Source organism: Hylobates moloch, unplaced genomic scaffold, assembly GCF_009828535.3.
Source record: "Hylobates moloch isolate HMO894 unplaced genomic scaffold, HMol_V3 SCAFFOLD_5, whole genome shotgun sequence".
Classification (NCBI taxonomy): Eukaryota; Metazoa; Chordata; class Mammalia; order Primates; family Hylobatidae; genus Hylobates; species Hylobates moloch.
In genome coordinates this window covers 89,052,145-89,075,628 of record NW_026652280.1, presented here as the reverse complement: position 1 = coordinate 89,075,628, position 23,484 = coordinate 89,052,145, and the positions used below count along the sequence as shown (strand labels likewise).

Genomic DNA, 23,484 nt, shown 5'->3' with positions numbered 1-23,484 from the left:
TTCTCTAGCCCAATCTCACGCTGATAACCGCCGGCTTCACGAACCAGACCTCCAGGAAGGCATTAGAGCAGTTCCCCGAGAGGATCCCCAGTGGAACTACCAGGCAAATTCCCCAGGTATAGCTAGGCGAGATTCCATGATTTCCTGCCTAGCTGAAGGGCTTAAAAAGGCAGCTTACAAAGCTGTTAATTATGACAAGCTTAAAGAAACTACCCAAAGTAAAAATGAAAACCCAGCCCAGTTCATGGCCGGCTTAGCAGCAACCCTTAGACGCTATACCGCCCTAGACCCAGAAGGGCCAGAAGGCCGCCTTATTCTTAATATGCATTTTATCACCCAATCCACTCCTGACATTAGGAAAAAACTTCAAAAATTAGAATCTGGCCCTCAAACCCCACAACAGGAATTAATCAACCTCACCTTCAAGGTGTACAATAATAGAGAGGAAGCAGCCAGATGGCAACGCATTTCTGAGTTACAATTACTTGCCTCTGCTGTGAGACAAAACCCAGCCACACCTCCAGCATATGAGAACTTCAAAATGCCTAAGCTGCACATGCCTAAGCCGCAGCAGTCAAGCATTCCTACAAGACTTCCTCCATCAGGATCTTGCTTCAAGTGCCAGAAATCTGGCCATTGGGCCAAGGAATGCCCGCAGCCCGGGATTCCTCCCAAGCCATGTCCCATCTGTGCAGGGACCCACTGGAAGGCAGATTGCCCAGCTTGCCCGGCAGCCACTCCTAGAGCCCCTAAAGCTTTAGCCCAAGGCTCTCTGACTCCTTCCCGGATCTGCTAGGCTTAGCGACTGAAGATTGACGCTGCCCGATTGCCTCGGAAGCCCCCTGGACCATCACGGACGCCGAGCTTCGGGTAACTCTCACAGTGGAGGGTAAGTCCATGCCCTGTTTAATCGATACGGGGGCTACCCACTCCACGTTGCCTTCTTTTCAAGGGCCTGTTTCCCTTGCCCCAATAACTGTTGTGGGTATTGACGGCCAAGCTTCAAAACCCCTGAAAACTCCCCCACTCTGGTGCCAACTTGGACAACACTCTTTTATGCACTCTTTTTTAGTTATGCCCACCTGCCCAGTTCCTTTATTAGGCCAAGACATTTTAACCAAATTATCTGCTTCCCTGACTATTCCTGGACTACAGCCACATCTCATTGCCGCCCTTCTCCCCAACCCAAAGCCTCCTTCGCGTCTTCCTCTCGTATCCCCCCACCTTAACCCACAAGTATGCAACATCTCTACTCCTTCCCTGGCAACCGATCACATGCCCATTACCATCCCATTAAAACCTAATCACCCTTACCCCGCTCAACGCCAATATCCCATCCCACAGCATGCTTTAAAAGGATTAAAGCCTGTTATCACTCGCCTGCTACAGCATGGGCTTCTAAAACCTATAAACTCTCCTTACAATTCCATTTTACCTGTCCAAAAACCGGACAAGTCTTACAGATTAGTTCAAGATCTGTGCCTTATCGACCAAATTGTTTTGCCTATACACCCTGTGGTGCCCAACCCGTACACTCTTTTGTCCTCAATACCTTCCTCCACAACTCACTATTAAGACACTTACCCTGTATTTCACTCCATCCTTGGCTACCTTCCCCTTGCTCATCAGCCTCTCCTCCCAGGCCCTCTTCTTGTTTACTTATACCCAGCCCCGAAAATAACAGTGAAAGGTTGCTCGTAGATACTCAACATTTTCTCATATACCATGAAAATTGAACCTCCCCCTCTATGCAATTACCCCGTCAGTCCCCATTACAATCTCTGACAGCTGCCGCCCTAGCTGGATCCCTAGGAGTCTGGGTACAAGACACCCTTTCAGCACTCCTTCTCACCTTTCTACTTTACATCTCCAGTTTTGCCTCGCACAAGGTCTCTTCTTCCTCTGTGGATCCTCTACCTACATGTGCCTACCTGCTAATTGGACAGACACATGCACACTAGTCTTCCTTACCCCCAAACTTCAATTTGCAAATGGGACCGAAGAGCTCCCTCTTCCTCTCATGACATCGACACTACAAAAAAGAGTTATTCCACTAATTCCCTTGATGGTAGGTTTAGGACTTTCTGCCTCCACTATTGCTATCGGTACTGGAATAGCAGGCATTTCAACCTCTGTCACGACCTTCCGTAGCCTGTCTAATGACTTCTCTGCTAGCATCACAGACATATCACAAACTTTATCAGTCCTCCAGGCCCAAGTTGACTCTTTAGCTGCAGTTGTCCTCCAAAACCACCGAGGCCTTGACTTACTCACTGCTGAAAAAGGAGGACTCTGTATATTCTTAAATGAAGAGTGCTGTTTTTATCTAAATCAATCTGGCCTGGTGTATGACAATATAAAAAAACTCAAGGATAGAGCCCAAAAACTTGCCAACCAAGCAAGTAATTACGCTGAACCCCCTTGGGCACTCTCTAATTAGATGTCCTGAGTTCTCCCGATTCTTAGTGCTTTAATACCCATTTTTCTCCTTCTTTTATTCGGACCTTGTATCTTCTGTTTAGTTTCTCAATTCATCCAAAACCATATCCAGGCCATCACCAATCATTCCATAGACAAATGTTTCTTCTAACATCCCCACAATATCACCCCTTACCACAAGACCTCCCTTCAGCTTAATCTCTCCCACTCTAGGTTCCCACGCTGCCCATAATCCCTCTTGAAGCAGCCCTGAGAAACATTGCCCATTCTCTCTCTCCATACCACTCCCCAAAAAATTTTTGCCGCCCCAAGACTTCAACATTATTTTGTTTTATTTTTCTTATTAATATAAGAAGGCAGGAATGTTAGGCCCCTGAGCCCAAGCCAAGCCATCGCATCCCCTGTGACTTGCACGTATACATCCAGATGGCCTGAAGTAACTGAAGATCCACAAAAGAAGTAAAAATAGCCTTAACTGATGACATTCCACCATTGTGATTTGTTTCTGCCCCACCCTAACTGATCAATGTACTTTGTAATCTCCCCCACCCTTAAGAAGGTACTTTGTGATCTCCCCCACCCTTCAGAAGGTTCTTTGTAATCTCCCCCACCCTTCAGAAGGTTCTTTGTAATTCTCCCTACCCTTGAGAATGTACTTTGAGAGATCCACCCCCTGCCCCCCAAAACATTGCTCCTAACTCCACCGCCTATCCCAAAACCTATAAGAACTAATGATAATCCACCACCCTTTGCTGACTCTCTTTTCGGACTCAGCCCGCCTGCACCCAGGTGAAATAAACAGCCATGTTGCTCACACAGAGCCTGTTTGGTGGTCTCTTCACACGGACGCGCATGAAAGGAGCGGCCTGTCTGCAGTGGGCACCCTCCCCAGGAGGCAATGCGGGGAGGTCTCTGCCTCTTTGAAGATGTCCTTTGACCCCTGTAGCTGCTCTGGAGCAGTGGAGGAGGCCAGCTGTTCCCTGGTCTCTGCCTGGTCTGCAAGGCCCCTGATGGCTCCTCCACTGTGCTATGAAAGCTGCCTCTTTCTGTCCTCCTCTGCCCACCCAGGGCAACAACGCCCTTTTAGGATGCTTTTTGGGGCTGAGCACTGCCCAGGAGGGCTGGCTCCATGCACACCTGCAGAGTTGGCCTGTTTACCTGCGGTAATGGTTAGTATTGAGTGTCAACTTGATTGGATTGAAGCATGCAAAGTATTGTTTCTGGGTGTGTCTGTGAAGGGGTTGCTAGAGGAGATTAGCACTTGAGTCAGTGGAGGGGGAGAGGCCGACCCACCCTTCATCTGGGTGGGCACCATCCCCTCTGCTGCCAGCGCGGCTAGGAAAAGCAGGCAGGGGTAGGTGGAAGAGCAGACTTGCCGAGTCTTCCGGCCTTCATCTTTCACCCATGTTGGATGCTTCCTGACCTTGAACATCAGACTCCGAGTTCTTCAGCTTTTGGAGTCTTGGACTTACACTAGTGGTTTGTCGGGGGCTCTCAGGCCTTCAACCATGGACTGAAGGCTGCATTGTCGGCTTCCCTACTTTTGGGGTTTTGGGACTCAGACTGATCCACTACTGGTTTCCCTTCTCCTCCACTTGCAGACGGCCTATTGTGGGGATTGACCTTGTGATCGTGTGAGTAGTCGATTCTCCTGAATAAACTCCCGTTAATACATACAATATCCTATCAGTTCTGTCCTTCCAGAGAACCCTGACTCATGCACCTTCCCTGTCCCAGCCTCCCCAGCTCCTCTTTCCCAGACTTGGCCTCCACTATGACACTCACCCCACTACCGCCCCGGCTCGCCCTCTCTGCACTCGCCAGCTTGCAGAATAACAACAGTCACCAGTTAACGAGGACATATCCATGCACTAGCATTTTACAGACATCAGTCAATCTCATCCTCACAACGACCGCAGGCAGAAAGGATGATTCCCATTCATAGATTTACAAAGTGGAGACCATTTACAAAACTGAGATTCAGAGGCCGGAGTGCTGTGCTCAAGGTCAGCTGAAGGGGAGCAGCAGCCCTTGGATTTGAACATCATTCTCTGACTCCAGAGTCTTCACGGAACCATGATACTGGACCGACTCTCTGTGCAGATATTTAACTTTCCTTAAGGAAATAATAGCTGTAGCATCACAAATATGATTATTAAAGCATATCATCTTATGGATGAGGAATGGGGGCACAGAGAGGTTAAGTAACTTGCCTAAGGTCACAGAGCTTGGTGGCTGATATTGAACCCTGGTATTTTTCTTTTTTTTTTTTTTTTTTTGAGATGGAGTCTCTCTCTGTTGCCCAGGCTGGAGTGCAGTGGTGTGATCTCAGCTCACTGCAACCTCTGCCTCCTGAGTTCAAGTAATTCTCTGGCCTCAGCCCCTCAAGTAGCTGGGACTACAGGTACGTGCCACCACGCCCGGCTAATTTTTGTATTTTTAGTAGAGACAGGGTTTCACCATGTTGGCCAGGCTGGTCTTGAACTCCTGGCCTCACGTGATCTGTCTGCCTCGGCCTCCCAAAGTGCTGGGATTACAGTTATGAGCCACTGCACCCGGCACTGAACCGTGGTATTCTTGCTCTAAAATTTGTACTGTGTCTTCAGATAGAAGCAAAGGCCCTGTCCTGGAGGTGTCTGTAGATTGGCCAGGACCCAGACTGGAGCCTAGAATGTAACCTGGTGGCTGGGGGTGGGGTGGAGGGTGGAGATGATACAAAGATGTGGCTTGTTTGGCTCTGCCACATTTAAAAAATAAAGACGTTTGACATAAAAATTATGCCTTTCCTGCTTCTCCTTTAAAAGCCAGAAGCATTGGCAGCGGAAGGCTGGAGCTGAGCAATGATCATCCCTTTGTCAAAACTTGGGCATGCCTTTCCACTTGGCCACAGACCCCACCATGCCCTATTGTCTAGCTTTTGTGGGCACTGAGCGTGCATGTGGAGCTGTGGAGTCCAGGCTTCACCAGCAGGAAAGGAATGTGAAGGCTCGTGCTGCACCTGGTGGCCAGTCCTCAAAGCTGGCATTGTGAGCAGTGTGAAGAACCACCTTCTAGTAGAGTGAGCGAAGGCAGGAAGAACCCTGAGCTCCGTCCCCCTCAAGTAATTCTCCTGCTCCTGAACCCTCTCTCCTCACCCACGCGAGTTCCGATTCCTGCCCTCCAAGGCTCCCAATCCTGGTCCTCCTTGCCAATGTGCCAACCACCTCATACAAATGTTGTATAATACCCAGCTGCTGCCAGGCGCTGGGCACGGCGCTTTCCCACGCCTAATCCCCTCAGATCCTGCCCCGGCCCCCTCTACGCAGGGACGACGCACTCCATTTTATAGACACATAGCTGAGGTTCTGAGATGTCAGGGGACTCATCAAGTAAGGGCAGAAACCTGGACCCAGGCCTTCCGATGCCCAGATAGGCTGGCATCAGGGATGGGGCTTCCCCCACCCACCTGAGTGTACAATGAAGAAACGGCCTTGAGTGCAGCAGCCTTACAAGGTGGCCAAAGGGACAAGCCCATCCCCCTGAAATCTGGAGCCCAGGAGTCACCACAGCACACAGCACAGAGATGGCAGCGAGCGAGAAGGCAGGCCTGGTGGGAGCGGGTGGCTGGGCTAAGGTCCCTTCCCACATTGATTTTCACAGCACAGAGTCACACAAACTCCTCATAGAGGCGTCCAGAGGCAGCAGGTGAGTGAAAGACTCTAGGTCTACGTGGGATCTCATCCGGGGTGAGTGTGGGCAGCTGATCACACTGCTGCCAACCTCAGTCTCCACATCTGAGAAATGGGCTTGTCACCAGCGCCTGCCTGAGAGGGTCTATCACAGGGTGTCCCTGACTTCATCCACAAGCGGTGCTCAGGGCAGGGCCCGCATCTCTGTAAGGGCTTGACAGAGGACTGCTCTTACAGCCCGGCTCGGTCGTGGGGATCTCCACGTGTCCCCTTTAGAGGCTCAGCACAGGACAGAGGCCACATTTTGTATCACCCCATTTGTATAAAATACCCAGAATATTTATGGTAAATACATATATATATATATATATATATATATATACATATAAATATTTATGGTAAATTTTTATGTAGCTGCTCTGGAGCAGTGGAGGAGCCCAATCCCCTGAAATCTGAATCCATAGATTCAGGTAAATCCACAGAGACAGAAAGCAGATTGGTAGTTGCCAGGGGCTGAGGTTGGGGGAAAGGGGAACCGACTGCTTCATGGGGACAGGGTTTCCCTTTGAGGTCATGAAAATGTTCTGGAATTAGATAGAGGCGTGGATGCATAACACGTGCTAAATGCCACCGAATTGTGCACCTAAAATGGTTAATTTTATGTTGTGTGAATTTCACTGTAATTTGCAAAAAGCTAATGATAGAATGATGGGCGTAGATTCCCCTTATGTGTTAATGTGCACCTGCCACATCTTGGAGGAATCACAGGAGAATGGGCCAGAGGGACACACACGTGTGGTTACCTGTGGCGGTGGGCAATCTGTCCATTTCCTCCGGGATTTCTCAGTGTGGGTCTGGGAATCTGGGGTGTTTCCGAGTCTCCCCAGGGAGCTTGTTAAAATGCAGATGTCTGACCTACAGAGTCACCCAGGGTCCCCGGAATCTGCATTCTGAATAAGCTCCATAGGCTGCCAGCAGGCATCTGGAAGTATCGACCCCTCTGTCTTTCTGCCGTCCTTCTCCAACTATCCCTCCATCCATCAGGTTAGCTGCCTCTCCTCCCAGGCTGCCTCCCACCCCGCCTCGACCTATCCCAATGTGTCTACTACTCAGGCCTCACTCCAATTTCCCTAATTCCATGGCACCTCCTTAGCTGGCTTGGAGACTCCCTTTCTGAGCTCTCTCTCCCCTGAGATGCTGTTGCCCAAACCAGGGCACAATCTCAGGTGCTTCATCTGACACTCTCTTGGTTCTCCTGAGCGAGTTGCAACCCGCTCTGCAGCTGCCCAGTGGACAGCCCCATCTCTCCAGTGAGATCCATGCTCCTCACGGGCAGGGGTCGCGTCTTCCAAGCCTCTGCCCTCCACCCCTGAGCCCACCAGCTCTGGGAAGCAGGCAGGGCACAGTCACACACGACTGCAGAGCAGGGGTGCATCCTGCTTGGACTTTGCACGTGGGGTCCCTATCCATTCCCTTCCTTGAAATGTGACCCCCTGCTCTGGCCTGACTTGCATCCCCCCAAATTCACATGGAAGCCCTGACCCCCCAGGTGATGGTATTTGAAGATGGGGCCTTTGGGGGCTGATTGGGTTTAGCTGAGGTCATGAGGGTGGGGTCCCCATGATGAGATTCGTGCCCTTGGAAGAGGAGACAGCAGAGAACAGGCTTCCTGTCTCTCCCTTTGCCACCTGAGGACACAGGGAGAAGGTGGCTGTCTGAAAGCCAAGGCGTGGGCCAAATCAGCTGGCACCTTGATCTTGGACTTCTCCATACTCAGAACTGTGGGAAATGCATGCCTGTTGTTGCAGGCACCTCTCTGTGGTATTTGGTTATGGCAGCTGGAGCACACTAAGACACCCACCCCCTGGGAATAGAAACCACCCTTTGCTAACCTCCAGTTCCTGACAAGTGCAATGTTTGCTTAGTGCAGACTCCATTTCCATGAACTAGAGGTTAGAGAGGGGTCTCCTAGGGAGTGGCAGGGCGGGGGCAGGGCTCTGGTCCTGCATGTGAGTGCTCGGCAGAGATGGGTGGGGCACAAAGGCCTCCAGCCTTCCCTTTTGCTCTGAGTCACCGGGCACCCTACCTATTTATCCCTGGAACAAGTTTAGTTCCCGCAGACGATCACAGTGCATCCCCTTCGTCCCCACCTAGCTGGGAGTGACTCAGCTGGGTGACTTGTCAACTCCATGTAAAATCTCAGGCCCAGCCCCTGGGAGGGGTTCCAGTTCCATCTCTGACATTTCATTAAAGTTGGGACCATCTTTCTCTGGCTTTTTGCAGACAGGCTCAAATCAGATAAACTCCTTTGTTCTTCATGGAACTGACAAGCAGTTAAAACCCCATTATTATGCTATAATTTCAGAAAATGGATCCAAGTGAATAGCTAAATAGGGCTCAACGCTGCTTAATGAGACATCTTATTTGAGGCTTTCAAATGTCAGAAATCCCAGACAGCAGCAAGCTGAAGTCTCTGGGACCAACGTGTCAGCTCCAGGAAAGCTGGACCCCACGGTGCAGTGGAAGCAAAGATTAAAACAGCAGGCTGGAGGTGATTCATCCACCGTGAATACCGAGCCCCACACCCCGGCGGGCGGGTGGCCACGACCAGGCTCCCGGCTGCCAGGCAGTAACAGGTTTCTGTCTCTTTGCCATTGTAGGAGCAGAAATGTGAACAGCTGGAGGCAGGAAGAGAAAGGACACAAGGGGAGAAGAAACACCAGAGGGAAAATAATCCCTTAGAGGGTAAAGAACAAATAATTGAATAAGGGATTAAAAAACACACAAGGAGAGATCCCTGGTAATTGCCCTTGACAGCCAGTGTGAAAAGGGCCCAGGATGGGGGCTTTGTCTCTCCCCTCTCCGCTCACACCTCTCAGCCGCAGTGGGTTCTTTCCTGTTGTTCCTGTCTTGATTTAGAATAAGCTCTTTTCTCTAAAGCAAGTGCTTCGTGGGAGTGGCCTGGGTTTTTTGTGAATTCCCCCCGCCCCTGCTCAAAATGGGAGTGTGCAGACGGAACTTGTACTTGACTCTATTTGACAGTTGGGGTACATTTGTTGTCTCCCAGGGCTGAAGTGGAGCTAGGGAGGGGTGAGACAAGCAGCAAAGCCTCCCGCGGGGTCTGCAGGCACAGAGTCCCCCACTCCCAGAGTCGGGGGAATGCAGCTATCTGCTAGCAAGGGGCTGGCCCGCAGCTCTTGGGGTGCAAGGCACTAGGTATGCAGTGAAGAATTGCAAAACAGGCAAGCTGGCTTCACGAAACAGGGCCACCGAATGAACGGCCACAGCCCATGGGGGCCGGCACGCTCAGCAGCACTACACCTACATGTCCCCTGCTACTGGCTCACGGTACATTTCTGCTACCCCAAGAGGGCCCTGGATGAGGGCCTGGGGAACGTTTGGAGAGAGAGGTGGGACCAGGGCACGTGCTGAAACCTTGGAGGCAGATGGGCCGGGGTGCGCATCTGAGACGTCTGTTAGGGACCTGTTAGCTGTGTGATTTTGGGGAAGTCGCTTACCCTCTCTGTGCTTCTATCGGAGACATTCCAACCAGAGCTACTCCATCTTGGGTGAGGCTAGGAAAAATGAGGCTAGGGCTTGCTGCGACTCCATCTTGAGTGAGGACTAGGAAAAATGAGGCTGGGGCTTGCTGCGACTCCATCTTGAGTGAGGACTAGGAAAAATGAGGCTGGGGCTTGCTGGGCTGCATTCCCAGCAAGTGAGGCATTCCCAGCCTCTAGATGTTTACGTTAAGGGAACAGATTGATAACGTTTACTAAACAGACCTAGACTTGGGAGTGTCCTGATATCCCGAGATGTTGAGAACAAAAGCATTACTAATTTTGCTTTAGAGATAATAATATTGATTCTCACAAAATATAGTAATTAAGACAATTAATCCTTTATCACAAACCCTTGTAGCAGAGTATATCTCCCCAAGATTTTCTTTGTTATCCTCTATATAAACAAGCACTGTACCTAGGGTAGGCACGGTCCTCCTCTGACTTTCAGAATGCCCTATTCTGTAGCCATTCTTTCACTCCTTTACTTTCTTTCTTTCTTTCTTCTTCTTTTTTTTTTTTTTCCTTGAGACAGAGTCTTGCTCTTGTCACCCAGGCTGGAGTGCAATGGTGTGATCTCGGCTCACTGCAACCTCCGCCTCCTGGGTTCAAGTGATTATCCTGCCTCAGCCTCCTGAGTAGCTGGGATTACAGGCACCTGCCACCACGCTCAGCTAATTTTTTGTGTTTTTAGTAGAGAGGGGGTTTCACCATGTTGGCCAGGCTGGTCTTGTACTCCTGACCTCAGGTGATCCACCCACCTTGGCCTCCCAAAGTGCTGAGATTACAGACGTGAGTCACTGAGCCTGGCCACTCCTTTACTTTCTTAATAAACTTGCTTTCACTTTAGACTGTGGACTCACCCTGAATTCTTTCTTACTGTGAGATCCAAAAACCCTCTCCTGGGGTGTGGATCAAGACCCCTTTCTGGTAACACTTTAGCATCTTCAACAGAGAAAAGAACAGAGCCTTGGTCTGCTGTGGGGTTACAGAGAGAGGCAGTGCAGAGCCCTTAGCCAGGGGCCTGACACAGAGGCAGTCCTCAGCGCAGCTCCCAAAGGGAAGAAGGTGTATTTTTGTGGAGACAGACGGGGAAACTACTCTAGGTGAGAGAAAAACTTGGAGGTAATCCAGTCAGGAACAAGCAAGGCACACGTTCGGCACACACGCCAGCCGGAGCCAGTTAGTAATGTCCGTGGAGTAGGGCCTAGAGTCAGGTATTTGGGGCTCAAGATGGAGGTTTCTCAAATAACTTAAAACAGAAGTACCATTTAACTCAGCAGTGCCATTACTGGTTATATGCCCAAAGGAATGTTAATTGTTCTACCATAAAGACACATGTATGCATATGTTTACTGCAGCATTATTTATGAGAGCAAAGACATGGAATCGACAAAGATGCCCGTCAGTGGTTAACTGGGTAAAGAATATTTGGTGCAGGCCGGGTGTGGTGGCTCACACCTGTAATCCCAGCACTTTGGGAGGCTGAGATGGGCAGATCACCTGAGGTCAGGAGTTCGAGACCAGCCTGGCCAACATGGTGAAATCCTGTCTCTCCTAAAAATACAAAAATTAGCTGGGTGTGGTGGCGGGTGGCTATAATCCCAGCTATTTGGGAGGCTGAGGCAGGAGAATTGCTCGAACATGGGAGGCGGAGGTTGCAGTTAGCTGAGATTGCGCCACTGCACTCCAGCCTGGACAACAAGAGCTAAACACCGTCACTACTAAAAATAGAAAAATTAGCTGGGCATGGTGGCGGGTGCCTGAGCTGGGATTTGAACCTGAGCCGGGCCCCGGAGCTGGCACTGTGAACCCCTTAACTGTATATAACCGTCCTACTATGCAGCCAAGCCAGCCTGAGTAATCCAGTGAAGCCAAACCGTCAAGTGGGTCGCCAGGGCTGGCCAGGCCCCGCTGGGTGGATCTTCCCAGCCTGGAGCTGGGGCATCAGGAGGCTGGGGAGTCACAGCCTCCTGGGTCACGATCAGAGAGAGGGAGGCAGGGAGGGATCTGACCGGTGCTGAGGTCTCTAGGAAGGCGAGGGAGGGAAGGAGCATGACGGCGGTGACGGCGGCGGAGGGGGTGGGGGTTGGGGAGATAGTTCTTGATGGACGCAGGGTCCAGGGAGGCAGGCAGGGGCAGGCAGGGGCAGGCAGGGAAGCGAGGACAGGCTCAGAGAGATGTGGCTTCAGTTCCTGGCTGTGCCAATGGAGCCTCACTTTCCTCCTCTGTGAAATGGGGACAGGTTCTCAGCTGTTCGGATACAGTGTGATAAACAACAGGGAGCTCTGGCACGTGCACTTCAGCAGTGACAGAATGCTGCTGACCCTACATTTATAATTCTAAATTTATGATACATTTTGATCCCCAAATTAAAAACCAGCTCAAGGCCTGGGAATCTTCCCATAAGCCACGTGGCCTTGGATCATACATAGACATCACCTCCCAATGCTCTGCAGTTGCCCCAGCAAGAAGTCCTCCAACCTCAGCTTGAATTTTTCCCAGCACCGGGCGCTCACCCCCTCCCTGGCCAGCCCAGCTCAGCGTGTCTCACTGCTCACCACTGGAACTCACTCCCTACACCGAGCTATGGACCCACAGCTCCCATTCTTGGCCTCCTCTGGAAAATCGAACGCCTTTGTCCACAAAGAGAAACAACTGCATTTATCTCGAGGCTATGCTGATTTCTGTGCGTGTCTGTCCCCACCTGTGACTGAAATCCTGGGAACGCAAGACCTGCCCTTCACACTGCTCTGCCCACACCCTCGTGTGGTGGAGCTGAGCGTGTCTGAGGGCAGCTTCCAGGCAAGTGCAGACGCCGAAGACAGGCACCTGACCTCACCAGGAAAGGCCTCTCCTGACTCTCCCTGGGCCCTCACTTGCTCACAGAGTCTTGCAGGCCCTGGCTGAGCTTTCGAACCTCAGCAGAGGAACTCCCGTCTTCCCCTAACAAACTCCAGGCAGAAGCCCCAAACGTGAAATCGGCTGAAGGACTATGTTCATTTAAATCAGGACTGAGGCCAGTGTGAGGCGAGGGAGGCACTGGTGCTGCAGGTGCCACGACACTCACTCTCAGGGTCATGGGCACCTAAGACGAGATGCCAACTTCCATGCTGTACCCAGGCATCCCTCCCTTGCACTTAAACCTCTTGATTGGTGTGGGATCCTGCAGAGGCCTGTGGGACCGAGCTTGAGAACCACAGGGGACCGACAAGCCCAGAGCTGCTGCCCCCTGGGAAGTAGGCCCAGGCCTAGAGCCTCCAGCAGGGTCAGCCAGCCCTGGACGCTCTACTCTTGGAGGGTCCACAGGTCTGGGGGCCACAGGGCTGCTAGCCAGCCCAACACATGAGGCACCAGACCCTTGTGGGTTTCTCCCCAAACAACCAGGGTGTTGACCAATCTGCGCTGCCTGCATCTTCTCAAAGGACGGCCTTGCAGCAGGAACTCCCAGAAGGAGGGAGGCCTGGGGGGAGAGGCTCGTTCTGTGGCTGCAGCACCCATGCCTGCCCAGTAGGCACTCCCACAGGTGACCTGCAAGGCGTGACTGGGTGATGCCCTGGCATGCAGAAGAAGGAATTTGCAGTGACCAGAATGCCACGTAGCACTTTGCGCTCCCAAAACAAGAGCCGCAACAGGAGCTTATCACAGAAACCTCTTATCGCCCGGCATGTTAAGCTCAAAATGGGATAATTACAGCCCAAGACAGCTTCTTTCTTCATCCGGGCTCCTTCAGCCTCTCTGCTCCCTTCCCCTGGGAGCATGCGCTTACTGGGCATGCCTGTAATTGGAGAAGGAGAAAACGAAACACCACGTCCTTCTTTCTCTGCGGAGGAGGGAGGCCCAGTTCCATGCACCCAGGAATTACTGGACGTTTGGAGAGTCCCACAAAAGTGGGTGCCTTTGGAGTCTGCTGTAGAGAAGAACACCAGCCAGGGGCTCTCAGACAGCTGTGCCCTCCCAGATCCTAAGGTGATGCCAGGGATGGGCAGAGCATGGGGTGGAAGGACGTGGTGGCCGCTTTCTCCAGGGCCCTTAAAAGCCTTTTATTCGTGGTTAAATGTGGGAGCTGTAATTCGTAACCCTGTGTGTCAGATGAGACCAGCTCAGCCAAGCCCGCCAGCGTCTCCTTAACTCATGGGAATAGTATGAGAGCTATAAAACAAAGTGTGGAGTCCTTTGGAATAATCGAAAGTCTCTCTTTTCCATTGGAGGCCCTTTCTTTGGAGAAGTGGCTACAGGGAGTCTAAGGGATGAATTCCTCCCAGGGATTTCAGCAGGGAAAGAGGAAACAGATGGATGAAATCAGGGGCCCCAGGGCCAGGGAGGGAGAGTGCCATGAGGCTCCCAATCGCTTCTCTCACACCTTCCCATAGGTGCCCTTCCTGGAGCTGGGCCCCCACTATGGCACCCCTCTCTTAATCACTGCATGAGCTCCCTCTTAGACTTGCGGTCTCTGACTCAAGCATAAGACAGGAAAGCATCTTTGACACAGCAGCCGACAGCACTGGGTTCTGATTCCTCCGAGCAAGCACACTAAGTTCTTCTCAGCATGTCCTTGCTGACCTCTCCGGATGCTCTGACACCCCTCCCACCTGGTCCCTGCACCTGGAGCTCCTGCCACAGCCCCGCACCCTTCCCATGGGGCCTTCTCTTGAAACCTATGCTGCAGCTTTTAGAGCAGCAGATACATCAGGTTTGCTTCCCGTGGTTCCTCTGGGGCCCGGCACAGTGTGGGACACACACTGCGCTCAGTACACATGGGCCGATGAGTACCTCCCACACATCAGGCGCGTGCACACTCTCATGCAGGTGGGACACACGTGCTCAGTACACATGGGCCGATGAGTACCTCCCACACACCAGACGCACGCACACTCTCATGTAGGTTTTCTTTGGTTCTCACATGCTCCAACGTGGTAAGACGGCAGCGACCACCTATTTAGAGTAAGCTACGTGCTAAGCCTCGGCTGAGAGCTCATGTCCGCCGCCTCTAATCCTCATGCAGCCCCATACTGCAGATGAGGAAGCTGAGGTTCAGAGCAGTGAGGTGGGGACTGGCAGAGCGGGAGTCTGAGCCCTGGGGGGCTGTAGAAATGCACACGGGGCAGCAGGGCTGACCACAGAAGGCGGCACTGAACAATCTTCTAGTGGCTCAGGGGGCTCAGTCCTACAGGGGTCACACTTACTTGTGGGTCATGCTATGGACCACCTGAAATACTGTCTCAGTGGCTGCACAGGCCCAGGGGTCCCAAATGAGGAAACAGAGCTGCTGGCGACCACGTGGAGGAAGCACCCATGACAGCTGGGCCCTTCCAGCTGGGCACACAGTGGGTGGGGGATGCAGTGAGGTGCCTCGGGGCCAAGGCCTCTGTGGAGGGAACTCTGCTAAGGACATGGAGCTGCCCAATAAGATTCCAGGGTGAGGAGGGTCTTGAGGGAGGTGGCCGTCCACGTAGCATCTAAACGGAGAAGCTCCAACTCTCACCCTTGCCGGCACCCATGCTCAGAGCTGGCGGCCTCTGTCCCGGGTCTCCGGAAGGGTGGGAACGAGATAGAGTGGTGGTGAGCCGAGGCAAGAGGACCCGGCCCAGCTGCCCAGGCTGGAGCAGGAGCTGCAGAGGGTGGGCCAGGCCTCCCCTCCCTCACCTCACCTCACCTGATACATCCCTCTGCTCTGCTGTGCACACCCACCCGCAGATCACACAGGCTCAGCCAAACCCTGAGTCCCAGCTGCAGGATGTCTACGCCAAGCAAGAGGATAACCTGATCCATCGGCTTCCTCAGCCTTGTGGGGAATTCTCTTATGCACTGTGGGAGAGAATACCAGCCCTGAATGCAGCCTCCGGAGCAGGGAAGGAGGCTGCCGAGCTGTGTAGGGACAGGGCTCGGGCCTGGAGAGAACGGAGGCGCCGTAAGGATGAAGAGGGGAGGAGCATGCGGACCCCGGAGCTGGGTGCCGGCACTTCAGTCCGTCTCTGCCCAACCTGCTGGGTGCTTCTGTGCAGGCCAGAGACCCGGCTCTGCCTTCATCCTCCGAACCTCCCCTAGGTTTCCAGCCTGCCCCGAGCAGCTGCTTGTTGGTCAGGAGGTGCCTGAGCCGGAATCACAGGCCATACTTCGAGGTGCTCTCCATGGAGGATGCTGGCATGGCTTTGGCAATGCCAGCCAATGCTCTGCTTACTGATGGGGCACGGTACTGAATCCTAGGTCTGATCTTCAGTATCAGCATGCTGGCAGGTGAGGGCCACACAGAGCCCCACACCTGGCTGGCCTCCGTCCTCACTGGCTAAACAATTGCCTTTTCAGTCCGCATTTGCCCCTTGCCTACCCATGGAGCACACAGGGCAGTGCCAAGCAGGTACAGCTGCAGGTGAGGTGGCGCTATTCCGGCCCCGGGAGCCTGCCCCAAGCAGGAGTATGAGGTGGGACCAAGAGGCCCCTCTGTCTCTACACCTGGTCTCTCTGCCACAAATGCTCCCTCGCCCACACCCATGTCAACTCAGCTGAAGGGCCTCACACCTCTTCCAGAAAGCCTTCCTGAACTCCCTCCTGCACCATCTCTGTGCCTGGCCCCATCTCCTACAAGGTGGGAGCTCACAGGTAAGGATGGAGGCTTAAGTGCCCGGCATGGGGCCAGGCCTGGGAGATGGCTCAGCACAGGCTGCCCACTGTGGGCATCTCAAAGCTGGCACAGGCTGTGACACGGGGCTGCAGAGGACAGAACGGGCCTGCTTACTCACCCAAAACCTCTGTAGAAATGCATTCAGCCACCACTTACCAACCTCCCAAGCCCCAAAAGCTGGAGTTGGGTGTCGGGTAGGACTGGGGTTAGGGAGTCTTCCTGGAGGAGGAGCCCAGTGCCTTAGGTTTGCATGGCAGTGGAGCCCAGTGGCAATCAGGAGCTGAGTGACCCCAGGTGATTCCCAACTCCCTTAGGCCTTCGCCTCCTTATCCGTAAATGGGCACATGAAGCCTCCAGGGATGCTGAGGGCTCTAGTGAGAGACGGTGCCTCCAGGACCTGGTCCAGGTCAGCTTTCCTTCAGGGTGTGGTGGTCACCAGCAGCAGCAGGGATGGAGGCAGGACCCTCGGGCCTCTCTGCTCTAAATCAGCTGCCCCTCCCAGGCCAACACACCCTGGTGTCAGGATTTCTCAGAGCAAAACGTCCCTCCTAGGCTTTTCCTAAGGGACTCTTGGCTGGGTCAGGAGAACCTGTGTTTCTCTCCTGATGCAGTGCGGACCCCAGTAACCTGAACACAAAACAGGGGTCGTTTCCACCAGTCCCTTTCCCCTATGTTTTTTCCCAACAATCCCTGCCTGAGGATGATTTCACGAAGACAGACAGAAGCAGCGTAGGTACCACTCAGACTCACCACTGCCCAAAAACCCAGCGCTCTGGAGCCCTGCTTACCCCAGAGGGCCATGAAGACAGAGAAGAAGACCGTGGCGGGGTTGTCGAAGAGGTGGCTGGCACGGGCCGTGGCGCAGGCTGAGCTCATCTTCCAGTAGCTGCAGGTCTTGTCGCAAAGCGGGCACATGGTGATATTGTGTCTCTGATCACACATCTCCATGCTGCAAGAGAAGGGGTAGCCCTGGAGTCGCCTTGTTGGGTCATGATGGAGCACCTTCTGGGTGCCGAGCTGGCCTGGGAGAAAGCGCTGGGCCCGAGCTGGGGGTTGGCGAGGGTCCCTCAGGTCCGTGCCATAGTGGACATAAGCGGGGTGCTTAGCCATGCCCTGTTCCTCCTTGCCATCCAGGGCAGCTTCACAGGCATGTGACCCATGCTGTTGCACCAATCCTGAGCACAGCAGGGCCTCATGCTTCGTTTAATGCTCCCCTGTTGCTGTCTTAAAACACACAATGGGCTGGGTGCAGTGGCTCACACCTGTAATCCCAGTACTTTGGGAGGCCAAGGCGGGCGGATCACCTGAGGTCAGGGGTTCAAGACCAGCCTGGCCAATATGGTGAAACCCCATCTCTACTAAAAATATAAAAATTAGCTGGGCATGGTGGCACACGCCTGTGATCCCAGCTACTCAGGAGGCTGAGGCAGAAGAATCACTTGAACCCTGGAGGCAGAGGTTGCAGTGAGCCAAGATCACATCACTGCACTCCAGCCTGGGTGACAGAGTGAGACTCCATCTCAACACACACGCGCGCACACACACACCCCCCATACACACACACATACAATGATTTTTGAACTAGGGACCTGCATTTTCTTCTTGCATGGGGCCCCGCAACCTCTGTTGCCGGCCCTGGAGATGGACTCACCCAGACCTGCTTTGTGGTAGATGGGCCCCGGAACATTCACCTCTGGGGTGACCCTGAGGCAGCAGCCTCCACAGCCTGTCCTCGAGCCACTTCTAGGAGAGGCAGAGTTCCCAGCCCGCCCCCATCTAATCAGCAGGCACAGTCAAGGCTTGTGCCAATAGCAAATGCTAGCCAGGTCTTTATGTTATAAGGCCCTGGAAAACGGTGAGATGACGAGGGCCCTTGCTCTGTGCCAGGCGCCGTCTACCTGCGGTTCACACAGCATCTCCATCCGCCTGGTGGGGCGGCTGCCTTGGACGTGGCCTAGGTGCTCTGGACACATGAGGTGGAGAAACAGGGATCCCAAGACTCCTCTCTGGGAGACTGGGGGCTGGGCCGGAAGGAATAGGTCCCCAGCTGCCCGGCGCAGCGGAGGCCCACCCTGTAGGCTCACTCAGGAAGCCGGGGGGGCCTGCCAGGGACGATGGGTCCCGCTCAGTGCAGCCTTCTGCTTCGCTGAGCACAGGTGAGCCTGGGGCCAGATCCCAACAACTGCGGCCAGGAGAGAGGATCTTTGTGATGCCTGAGGCTCATCTCTGTGCCTCCTCCCCAGCACTGACTCACTCCCACTAATATTAGAAAATACCAATACTTCCAGGCTATCGGTGGCGAGAGCAGGAGCCTCATTACTGGCCGGCACAGATGTTCCACCTCACTTGGACCAGCACTGGGGACTGTTGCAATCCCGGAGCCCAGAGAGGGGAAGTAACTTGTTCAGGGCCACGCGGCAGAGTGGGAATGGAATCCTGGTCTGTGTATCTTCAAAGCCCAAGCACTGCACGGCTCTCATCTACTGCTCAAGGACCGTGGGGGGCTCCTTGTGGAAGTTGGGTGGCCTGAACTGGGCCCTCAACTGGCTACTCGTACGCTCCGTGGCCCTGGCCAAGTCCTTTAGCCTCAGATTCAGTTTTTTGTTCTGGAAAATGAGGAGGTGTCAGAATAAGATCCTTCCTGCTCTGGCCTGCTTTGAACTTTCTCCTTTCTGCTGCCTTGGACAAGGCTCTGGGCTCTAAGTACACACCCCGGCTGGTTGGGTTGGAGGGTGATCTGGGAGGACGCTGAAGTGGGTGTTTGTTTTTTGACTTTCTGGATACACTGAACTTATGCGCAGAACCATGCCTGGTCCACAGCCGCTGGTGCTTAATAAACGTCCCCTGCAAGGCTCTGAAGGGCCTCCTCTGTGCCCAGCATCATGGGCATTCTGGTTCAATTCTCTTCCTTCAGGTACAGTCCCTAAACATTTATTAAAAAGTGGTGTAGGGCCAGGCACGGTGGCTCACGCCTGTAATCCCAGCACTGGGAGGCCGAGGCAGGCAGATCACTCGAGGTCAGGAGTTTGAGACCAGCCTGGCCAACATGGTGAAACCCCGTCTCTACTAAAAATATAAAAATTAGCCTGGCGTGGTGGCATATGCCTGTAATCCCAGCTACTCGAGAGGCTGAGGCAGGAGAATCGCTTGAACCCAGGAGGAGGTTGCAGTGAGCCAAGATCACACCACTGTACTCCAGCCTGGGCGACAGAGTGAGACTCTGTGTCAAAAAAAAAAGGGGGGGGGTGTAGGTACTGCATATATCTGGCACAAAAGATAGATAGGTTAAGAACAATTCATTGCAGCCATGGCCACGACCTGGGGCATGGAGGAAGTGTGTGTGTGTGTGTGTGTGTGTGTGTGTGCATGGGAGCAGGGGTCAGGTGGGGTGGGCAGGCGCACACAGGCGGTGGGTGGGAGAACCTGCACTCTACGGTCAGCTAGCTCTGGGTTTGTATCTCAGCTCTTGCATTTTGTGATCCGTGTGGCCTTAGTTTTCCTGGCTGCAGAATGGGGTTGCTGATAGTGAAGAGAAGTTGTGATAATAGGTTGTCAGGAGGATTAAACAACCAACAACCAACACGAGTATGGCCCTTGGAACAGTGCCTGGCACCCCTCGGCCATCATGTGGTCACCAACTCTGTTGCCATTATTATGCAATAGCCGAGTGCCTCGCAGCAGCAGTGAGTTTTCAACATAAGCCAGGAGCCGGCCTTTCGGGGTTTATCTCTTCCCCTCACTAAGCCTCCTCTCTTCTGAGGGCTTCTCGAGGGCAGAAGAAAGCAGTGTGTTGGCGGGTGGAGGGCAGGACGTCCCCAGTTGGGCACAATGCGAGCCCCTCTCCCAGAGAACAGCCATGTGGTAGGCCATCCCCGTCATCGCCAGCATGTGGCCCAGGCCACAGTGACCACCTGGAGGGTGGCCTGGAGTCCACAGTGGTGGGACTGGGGACAGGGAGTGCCAATATGTACCCTACCGCTCTCCTGGGCTCTCCTCCCTGCCCACCTCAGCTTCTCGCACAAACACCATCAGCCCAACAAGAAGCCTTTTTCTGCTGATTGTAAATCCCCCTCCACCTCTCACTTCACCGCCTTTAGCCAAAATACAAACAGCAGGAAGCTCTCTTCTTCAGAGAGGACCGGAGGTGCAAGGGTGGCAGGCGACGCCACGCTGGGGCTTCCCTGCAAGCTTGGTGGGGATGGGGCGGAAGCTGCAGGGAGCACGCACCTCCCGCTTCACTCCAGGTCACCTACTGGGCAGAGGCCTTGGCCTTGGCCTTGTCTCCGCCCACAGCGGCTGATTCCTGAGTAACTGCTGTTTGCATTTCTGACCATGTGGTGGAAGGGCCGAGCTGGCACGGCCAACCCCTGGGCTGGCAGAGCCTCCCTGCTGAGGCCACCCTCCAAGGGGAGGAAGGAAGGAAGATGGAGGTCCCCCAGGCTTCCTCCAGGGGGTCATGGGGAGAATCCTCACCTTGCACTCATCATTTCCCTCCGGCTTTGAGCTCTTAGCCTAAAGCCAGCCTTACAATCCCCACCAAGTCTGGGCTACCTTGATCTTTACCACAACCAAACCCAAGTGCCCAGGACCTCATATCATATTAGCAAACAAAGGGAAAACTTTCTCCTGCCTAGGACCAAATAACACCAAAGGGGAGATAAGCCAGATTCCTCAGAGCTTTGATTCCGGGGGAGGGGGTGGTGGTGGAATATTTTAGGTGTTATTCATGTATCAAAACATCATTTAAACAAAAATTGACCAGATATGGTCTTTTTGTGCTAAGAGTCAGTTTCTTTCCTAAGACTGATTGGGTCTTTACAGACAGGCTCGGTTGATAAATTTTCTAAACTATACCTCTGCTTTAGAGATACTTGGCAGGAGTGGCTCGAAAAATAACCAAACTAACATTTTAGGGCTTTTCTGAGACTTTGAGCCCCTGCAGGGCAGGGTCAGCCCAAATTCCCCTTGATAGTCAATTCCCTGGCGGAGTGATTTGCACACTGAAGGCACCGCCTGTCAGCATAGAGACCCTGCCAGAGGTTGGGAGCCTGGAATTATCCTTAGGTTCGTTCGTGTCAGATCTAAGAAGCAGCTACGAAAGCACCAGAGGGACTCTGCACACTGAGGCTGAGCTTCTCAAAACTTGACTCTTTTTTTTTTTTTTGGGCTACAGGGCCTCACTCTGTTCCCCCAGGCTGGAGGGCAGTGGTGAGACCATGGCTCACTGTGGCCTCGACCTCCCAGGCTCAAGGGATCCTCCAACCTTAGCCTCCCAACGTGTTGGGATTACAGGTGTGCACCACCACACCAGGCAAAACTGAACTCTTGTTCTGGAGTCACGTGGGGGAACTGGGCCCCTGAGCGAGGCGAGGCTGTCTCAGGTCTGGGCCTTCTTTTCCGAGCTCCCTGACGTCTGACATACCCTTGGTGAACAGCAGAAGGCACACTGGATCTACATTCAGATGCCTGCCTATGCTGTGGGATGCAATCCTCCCTTGTGGAACAGTTCCTGCAGAATTTCCCAGGGCCATGCAGACAAGGGAAGCAGGTAGCCTTAGGAAGCCGGGCAGGTGGAACCTACTGTACAGCCCACGAGCACCAGCCTGCACTGAGGCCACTAGCATTCGCGTCTCACCTTCTGGGAGCACCAGCCTGCACTGAGGCCACTAGCATTCGCGTCTCACCTCCCGCAAGCACCAGCCTGCACCGAGGCCTCTAGCATTCACGTCTCACCTCCCGCAAGCACCAGCCGGCACCGAGGCCTCTAGCATTCACATCTCACTTCCCGCGAGCACCAGCCTGTACCGAGGCCTCTAGCGTTCACGTCTCACTTCCCGCGAGCACCAGCCTGTACCGAGGCCTCTAGCATTCACGCTTACCTCCCGCGAGCACCAGCCTGCACCGACACCTCTAGCGTTCACATCTCACTTCCCGCGAGCACCAGCCTGCACCGACGCCTCTAGTGTTCACGCTTACCTCCCGCAAGCACCAGCCTGTACCGAGGCCACTAGCATTCATGTCTCACCTCCTGCAAGTGCCAGCCTGCACTGAGGCCTCTGGCATCCATGTCTCACCTCCCTCAAGTACCAGCCTACACTGAGGCCCCTAGCATTCATGCCTCACCTCCCTGCCACACAAGGAAACAGATAACTTTCTTGTCACTAATGATCAACAATGAAAAAGATCAAGCAAACCATAACAACCTTCAAAGAATGAAAATGGTGAGATGTTTCTTTTATGCCTTTCTCTTAACAATAAAACATAGCCTAGCACAGATGGGCCTGAGAAGGACACCCAGACTCCTAGATGGCTTCGAACCGTGTCCTTTCCTCCTGATGGCTCGTGGCTTGGCGTGAGGTTTTATGGGTACAGGGATTGGTGTGAGAGGCCAGTGTCCCAATGAATTGTGCAGCTGGAATGGCAGGAGAGGGCGGCCTGGTGTGTGCCACAGGGTGGCAGGGGCGGGCCACGGGGTGGTGGGGGTGGGCCGTGGGGTGGGGGTGGGGGGGCTGCCGCCTACCTGGGGATGTTTTCATCCATGGTGGCACATCCGTACAGGAAGACAATGATTCCCACGATGGAGGCAGGGATGAGCATCTGGGTGTACACACCCAGCCAGGCGAAGTACAGGCCGATCTTCTCCCCAAAATACTTCCTACACCAGGGGAGCAGAACAGAGTCAAGTCCACTGTCATTCAATACTAGCAGGGAAACATGTCACAGGCCCTCCCTAGCAAGGAGCAAGTCAAACCGGGGGTACTCGTTCCCTCATCCGAGAAGCAGAGAGTGGGGTCCTGGGTCGCCCCATCAGGTTGGGGGTGCCCTCTGCTTTTCTGAAGCCCTCCCCTCTTCTCTTTCTTTTTCTTTTTTTTTTTTTTGAGACAGAGTCTTGCTCTGTTGCCCAGGCTGGAGTGCAGTGGCACTATCTTGGCTCACTACAAGCTCCACCTCCCGCGTTCACGCCATTCTCCTGCCTCAGCCTCCCAAGTAGCTGGGACTACAGGCGCCCGCTACCACGCCCGGCTCATTTTTTGTATTTTTAGTAGAGACGGAGTTTCACCATGTTAGCCAGGATGGTCTCGATCTCCTGACCTCGTGATCCGCCCCCCTCGGCCTCCCAAAGTGCTGGGATTACAGGCATGAGACACCTCGCCAGGCCTCTTCTCTTTCTTTTTCTTTTCTTCTTTTTTTGAGA

At 53.6% G+C, this 23,484-nt stretch overlaps 1 protein-coding gene across 3 annotated transcripts in view; it reads right to left on the bottom strand.

The window, feature by feature from the left end:
- Positions 1 to 23,484, bottom strand: part of ANO1 (anoctamin 1) — a 113,368-nt gene that overhangs the window by 44,814 nt on the left and 45,070 nt on the right. For all 3 annotated transcript variants that reach the window (XM_058439050.1, XM_032755475.2, XM_058439051.1), the window contains 2 exons: positions 22,810 to 22,944; positions 17,078 to 17,238 (listed from right to left, as the gene is read on the bottom strand). In XM_058439050.1, coding sequence (XP_058295033.1) covers positions 17,078 to 17,238; positions 22,810 to 22,944 — 296 coding nt within the window. The remainder of the gene's footprint in view (positions 1 to 17,077; positions 17,239 to 22,809; positions 22,945 to 23,484) is intronic.